Raw genomic sequence first — 7,609 nt, forward strand, 5'->3', positions numbered from 1 at the left:
TTCAGTAGTACAACATAACGGAATGTGCAGTACAGAAAAAGTGATAACAGTAAGAAATGTTTTCATGTCAGGTACATGGAAATGCACAGAATAAAATTAATGGATAGCAGGATAAAAACATACAGGTTCAAAAAGGGATTTAACAAGGATGTCCAATGAATGACATTTGTTTATGATTGTAACAAATCCAGTTCTTACAAACTGTCAGGGAAGTCTAAAAAGTGGGAAATAGCAGAAGGAATTTATGTGCTATTATGCAAGTCTTAAGCAGAGCTTTTATTTACAAAAAAATAAAATGTGAATGAAGAGGAGTTAAGACATATTCCGATTAAGGTTGAATAAAAAAAAAGTGTAAAGGTATTGTAAACGGTGAAAAAGGAGAAATGCATTTTTCAGTTATGGAAATGAGTGCTTTAAAGCTTAAATTCAAAAAACATATAGTAACAGAAAACATTAGAGAAAAATGACAGAAGAAATAAGATAATTCAAATATACGGAAGGCTTATCAAATTTCAAACGGGAGGAAAAAAGTGTATATCGAGCCTAGGAATGAGACTAGTGTTAGTACATAATCCAAATTACATAAGGAAGGGGATTCTGCATTCCCAGTAAAGAAAATGCACTACAAAAGAGTCACAGATTATGTTTAGTGTTACCTAGGTGTCAAGGTTATACCCACCTAAAAGGGAAGTTTTGTATTGCATGAAAGATGATGGGGGACATTAGGTTTACTAAACCCAGTTCTGATGTTTTTGAAAACATTCATTGCAGAATATCAGTATGATTTTTAAGAAAGGCGGCTTAAAAAATGGAGGATGAAGGAATGTAATGTATATAAACATGCATAAACTGAAAGAAAAATTATATATAAATGAGCAGCATAAATAAGACAAAGTGTAAATATTAAAAATCAATCTTTCACATTCATTAGGCCTACTACCAACCAGCTCAGGCAGATACTGCCCCAGTTTAACTTCACGTCCAAAGGATGGCACTGTCAGGAGGTGCAGTCCCAGCCAGTGCTGTACTGCGGAGTAAAACTGCAGCTGAGGCGGGAGTAGAAAGTACAGTTGTGTAAACTTACCATAAATATAGATGTTAAGAGTGTATTCACTGTTGCAGTCATCACATTTGGGTTATCTGCTTGCAGTAGCCCTCAGTCGGGCCTGATTATCAAAGTCTTGGGTCCTGCGTCAGTTGCTGTCTCAACTTCCATGACGTCAGGTTGTCAGGAGTATAAAGCATGAAGCCGACGCCATTACATCAGTTTTTCTTGCCCCCGATGTCAGGTGCCCCCCTAATGGGAAGCAATGAAATATATATATATATATATATATATATATATATATATATATATATATATACACACACACACATATATATATATATATATATATATATATATATATATATATATACACACACACACACACACACACACACACACACACACACACACACACACACACACACACACACACACAAGGTTATACCGCCAACAAAAAAGCAAATACACCAAAAAGCTTTTAGGCATAGTGAAAAAGGAATAGAGACATAGCCAAAAAAAGATAGGTGGCTGGAGGGAGGGTAACCAGGACTGCAACAGTGAATACACTCTAACATCTATGTTATGGTAAGTGTACACAACTGTACTATGTTCTTCGTGTTTCACTGTTGCAGTCATCACATTTGGGTAGATTCCCAAAGCTAAGGATGGGAGGAGGAATTTAAATAGCATTAGGACCAACTATAAGGCCCTGCAAGACTGCAGTAGCAAAACCAGCCCAGGATTTAGAGAAAATTGTCAAATGGTAATGCTTGGTGAAAGTATGTACAGAACTCCAGGTAGCAGATTCTAGGATGTCCCTGGTAGGGACACCTCTGAGAAAGGCTGAAGAAGTAGATGCAGCCCTGGTAGAATGTGGTCTTATCCCCTGTGGGATAGGTTTTCCATGGTGCTTATAGCAGAAATAAATGCAGTGGCCTATCCATTTAGAAATGGTTTGCTTTGAAATGGCCTTCCCCTCTGCCCCTGCAGCAAATGCCACCAGCAGCTGCTCAGATTTCCTGAGAGGTTTAGTCCTGTCAAAGTAATATCTAAATTGTCTGCACATCTAAGGAGTGCAGTATGCATTCTCCTTTGTTCCATGGATTAGAAAAGAAGGTTGGCAAATGAATGGACTGATTAAGAGCCACACTGGATACTATCTGGGCATGAAGGAGGGATTGGTCCTGAGGGACACCCTGTCCACATGAAAGATGATGAAAGGCTCCACTGCCATAAGGGCCTGTAATTCAGACACCCTTCTTGCTGAAGTGATGGCTAAAAGGAATGCCGTTTTCCAAGAAAGGAATTTCAACTCTGCCCTTGCAGCTGGCTCAAAAGGAGGCAGAGTGAGTTTTTCCAATACAAAGTTAAAGTCCCAGGCTGGAGTTGGGGCTCTCCTAGGTGGTCTTAATTTCTTGGCCCCTCTGAGGAACTGCTTGAGCAGTGGATGAGAGAAGAGGGGTGGTACAGTGTTGTAATGAGCTGAAATGGCTGAGGCATGAATTTTGATGGAGGAGAAGGAAAGACCTTTGTGAAGCATCTCAGTTAAGTATTGAAGAATCTGAAGTAAATTGGGCGCTGCTGTGCCCCATCCCCTGAGCTTGGTTCCAGGAACAAAATCTCTTCCATTTTTCAGCATTAAGACTTTCTAGTACTAGGCCTCCGTGCCTCTAGAACAATATCCAACACTTGTTTACTGAGGGATGGTAACGGAGAGCTCAGGTAATTAGCCAGGCTGCCAGGTTGAGGGCTTGAAGATGAAGGTGCAGAATCTGGCCCTCCTGCTGGGACAGCAGGGTAGGGAACTGGGGCAGGTGCCATGGATCCAGCAGTGACACACTGCACAAGAGGGGGTACCAGTGTTGACATGGCCAGTCTGGTGCAATCATCCATGGTTTGCCCTGTTTTGTCTTTAGCAGTACCTTGGAGAGAAGAGACAGAGAAGGAAAGGTATAAACAGATAGATTTTTCCAGGTGAAGGACGGGGCATCCACTTTCCAAGCTTGCTTGCGGGGAGTCCTTGTGCAGAATTTGTCCAATTGGTAGTTCTGGGGGAGGCAAACAGGTCTATATGTGGGCTCCTCCATTTGTTTATCAACATGTTGAATGTCTTTGGTTCCAGTTTCCACTTGTGTGGGTCCATGAGATTTCTGCTTAGATCATCTGCCAGTGTGTTTAAGTTTCCAGGCAGGAATTAAGCCTGTAGGTGCACTTTGTAGCTCAAGGCTGTGTTCCACAGAGCCATGGCTAGTATGCAGAGATTGCATGAGTGGGTTCCCCCTGCTTGTTTATGTACCACATAACAGTGGTGTTGTCTATCATTAATGGTCCTGTAAGAATGTGGTCCTTGAAGGCTGTCAGAGCATTATGTACAGCTAACATTTCTTTTTGATATGCAGGTGCATTTGACTTTGGTTCCATTTGCCCTGAATGCACTTCCCTGCCAAGTGAGCCCCCCCCCCCATGCATAGCCTGATGCGTCTGTTAGGGTTTGGGCGGCAGTGGATAGAGTGAATGGCAGCCCCTTGTTTTGGTGGCAGGCCTCTGCCCACCAAAGGAATTCTAGCCATAGGCAAGCTATGACGGGAATCATTGCTTCTAGATCCTGAGAATGTTGACACCATAAGCTTTTTAGATACAACTGTAGTTTCCTCACATGCAGTCTTGCATATGGAATTAGTAGAAAGCAGGAGGCCATGAACCCCAAGGCTTGTAGTATTTGCCTTGCAGATAGCAGGTTCTTTGTGGCCACTAGTTTGCAGTAAGTTGTCAAATTAATTTGTTTCTCTGGCGTGAGGAAAACCATCTGGGAAGTTGTCTTCATGCTTGCTCCCAGGAATATAATTCGTTGACAGGGTACCAGATGTGACTTGTTTTCGTTTATGGTGTACCCCAGACAAGTTAGCACCCTTTGTACAAATGCCAGATGATTCAAAAGCATGTCCTGGCTTACTGCCTGAATTAGACAATCATCCAGGTATGGGTATATTTGAATTTTTCTTTGCCTGCAAAATGCAATGACAGGCGCTAGGCACTTTGTGAATACCCTGGGCGCAGTAGATAAGCCAAAAGGCAGTGCAGAGAACTGATAGTGCATGTAGCCTGCTTTAAAGCGTAGGTATCTTCTGCAAGATTCCCTAATTGGGATGTGCAGGTAGGCTTCCTTTAAATCCAGTGCTGCCAACCACGCATCTTTGCTTAGCATAGGAAGTAGCTGGTGAAGAGTTAGCATCTTGAATTTTGGAATCAACAAAAAAAGAGTTTAATGTATAAAGGTCCCGGATAGGACGCCATGAATTGTCTTTTCTGGGTATCAGGAAAAGTCTTGAATAAAAACCATGTCCCTTTTCCTCTTCTGGCACAGTTTGAACAGCCTTTATGCTTAAGAGAGTAAGTACTTGCTTTTGAGCCTCTGCCCATTGATTTGGGGGTAAATCCAGCCAACCGTTTGGGGTTGGTAATGTGTGGAAGCGAAATCTGCAACCTTGGGAAACTATTTAAAACCCATTTGTCCTGGGTAATGAGTTCCCAGTTTTTGGCCTGCAGAGCAATCTTTCCCCCTAAAGGAGCAGTCAGTTGAGAAGTGCTTGGAAGTTTTAAAGTCAAGTTATTGAGACAGATCTCCATAGGGGGAGTCATACTACTCCCTGATTTGGAAGCAGAAACCCCCCACTGCTTAGTTTTGTGCATACCCTGGGACTGAAACCTGGAGCTTCTGCTGGTTCTGGGTTTGGGTTGAGAAGGCCTGGAAGAGGCAGGAAAGGACCAATTCTTGGATGGCCAATGCCTACTAAATCTTGGAGGCTGAACTTGTAGGAAACAGTTTGCATAGATTTAGCTTTTTCCTCAATCTTTTTAAGAACGTCTTCTGCTTTGTTGCCAAACAGACTGTCCTGATTTAAGGGAGCATCCAAAAATTTAGCTTTAACATGATCTGGCAAAGATTGTTCCTTAAGCCAAGTACAGACCCAGTGACAGCAGCCCTGCAAGAGGCCTCTAATGAATCAAACCCACATTGCAAAGTATGTTTTCCAACCTGTTCAGCAGAATGCATTACATCCTGTAAATATTTATTTTCAGCACAGTCAGGAATCAACATCATTTTCTGTTTAAGCAATCCAATAATATGTTGCTGATAACCTAATGGCCAAGGTTGCAGAAGTGTATACCCTTCTTACCCCATCTATCCAGTGCCCTTGAGTCTCTATCAGAAGGGGTAGGACTTTTGGCAGTAGTAGCCTTAATGCCCTTGGGTCCCTGTGAAATAATCTCAGGATCCGCAGTAGGATTTTTAAAAAGGAACTTGTGAGAATCAGGAACCCTATAATAACTATCAAGTTCTCTGGGAACAGGAGGCAAAGAATCAGGGGCCAAACTAGATTCCGAAAAGGCATCATCAACAATGTCTATTACAGGAGGAATAGCTAAAGGCCTGTGTTGAGGCAGGAGTAAGTCGTCCCTAAGCCTCTTTTTTGAATCAGAGTAATCCTGGCTTTCCCAGCGAAAATGCTCCCTAAGAGTATACAAGGTTTCACCAAGAGAGAAATCTTCTGGAGGGGATGCAGAAGGAATAGAGTCCTCTGCATCAGAATCCTCATAAGCAGATCAGGGTAAATCCAGGTCATCAGAAGAAACAAGAAATTTCAGAATCCTGGTCAGAAGATTCATAAGCAAATTCAGTCCTAGGTCTCTTAGAAGGGGATAGTTGGCTTCCCCTAATTAAAGTTATAAGGTCTTCAGCCATTCTTATCATTTGTTTTTAGGCATAGAGGCATAGGCATGCAGCCTGGGCGTTGGTTTTCTAGGCATGGTTCAAGCTTTAGGCCTTAAAGAAGTAGAAGGTGGCATCAGTTTAATATGCAAGTCCGTAAGCCTGAATACACCCTCAGAAGCCGGTGCCTGCACAGCGACTCCAGACCCATCCAAGGTAGAGACATGTGCAGGTTCCACAGCTGAAGCATCTCACGGCATACTGGACTCTGAATAGGTCTCAGTAGAGGCCTGCGAATCAGAAGTAGCGGGTATCAGGGGCTGCGAAAGTAACTCACTGAGTACCGGCAAACTGGCGACTGGCTTAGGAGAAGCGTTGTCCGCAGCTTTGGACCTAGACAGCCTGTCTCCATCTTTATCTTTGTGTTTTTTCAGAATGCTGGTAGTCAGATGGCTTACCAACAACATATCTGGATAAATGAACAGAGAACAGAAATATTTAGAAGCGTAAATATACCAACGACGGATAGTTCGTTGGTTAAATAAGGCACAAAACCAACAGCGAGGAACGTCGTGGTCAGGGCCTAGGCAAGGAATATAGTACGAATTAAAATCTTTATGAGGTATTTGCTTTCCACAAGAAATGCAATTATTAACTTTTACTGACATCGATGAAGAGCAATAAAAAGTTTCCCCAACGGGGTACTTAGCTTTAGTTGAAGACTTCGGTTCTGAATCTCGAAAACAAAAATTTGAAGAGTCGGCTGACCAGCACTTGTGAACTACTTCTGCTTCGGGCACCGCACGGCAATAAAGACTGATGTAATGGCATTGGCTGCATGTTTTATACCCCCGACGACCTGACATCATGGAAGATGAGACAGCAACCGACGCAGGACCCAAGACTTTGATAATCAGGCTGACTGAGGGCTACTGCAAAGCAGATAACCCAAATGTGATGACTGCAACAGTGAAACACGAAGAACATTCCACAGGCTTCTGATCTTCAAAGCAAAGGTATGCATGTTAACTACTGAGCCACTGACACTGCTATGCAAATGTAGAGATATAGTAGTCAGATGAATGACAAAAATCCTCTGCCCATCTACACGTTCTGCTCAATCAATAGTTTATTAGCATCATTTTTCATTTACCAGATTATGTTGCTCATCAGTAACTTCTAAAAGACAGGACTCAGTACTTGGGGACAAGCCTAAGCTTCCGTCGGTATCTGACTCAACTGCACAGCAGTGCAACATGCTGTAAATGGAACATCAGTGTAGGCTAAAAATGAGTACTCTGAGAAGCAAGGTTTAACCTTCCACACTGCTGCAACACAGCCCATTAATCTCTTACCTGCTGCTCCAGGAATCACCCTTTCTGGGTAGAGATCGGTCAAGAACAGGCTGTTTATAAGAGTCGATTTACCAAGCCCAGATTCACCTAGTATTAAAAAATACATGATCAGTGAGCAAGTTCCTTAATCAGAGCTGAAAATTAATGATGCTAATTATTTCTGATGAAAGTTGCAGCAAGCATTTTGCCTTATTAATTTGATGTATTACAACTTTATGCTGCAGCATTCTTGTTTAAATTAGGTTGCAGTACGTTACTATACACAGACTTTATGAAGACCAGTTTGACAGTTCTTTGAATTTGTTTTGCTCCATTTAAACTGTGCAGTATCTCAGGCTACAAAATACAGGTTGCCCTTGAGGCAAGATGCAGCTCCATGTCAAAGTATTAACATAGCTGCAACTCGGTACAATATCTTGCTTATGCACAGCACTTCAACATCCAGCACAATATAAAACATTTTTTTGGGGGGCATTTTTTTTTTCACACACTGTT

At 42.3% G+C, this 7,609-nt stretch overlaps 1 protein-coding gene across 1 annotated transcript in view; it reads right to left on the bottom strand.

Annotated features, from left to right (window-relative positions):
- Positions 1-7,220, bottom strand: part of LOC122801242 (septin-2-like) — a 919,510-nt gene extending 912,290 nt beyond the window's left edge. The window contains exon 1 of the mRNA XM_044070794.1: positions 7,115-7,220. Coding sequence (XP_043926729.1) covers positions 7,115-7,220 — 106 coding nt within the window. The remainder of the gene's footprint in view (positions 1-7,114) is intronic.
- Between the last annotated feature and the right edge of the window lie 389 nt (positions 7,221-7,609).

This window comes from Protopterus annectens, chromosome 4.part1 (genome assembly GCF_019279795.1).
Source record: "Protopterus annectens isolate FY-2018-M chromosome 4.part1, PAN1.0, whole genome shotgun sequence".
Lineage (NCBI taxonomy): Eukaryota > Metazoa > Chordata > Ceratodontiformes > Protopteridae > Protopterus > Protopterus annectens.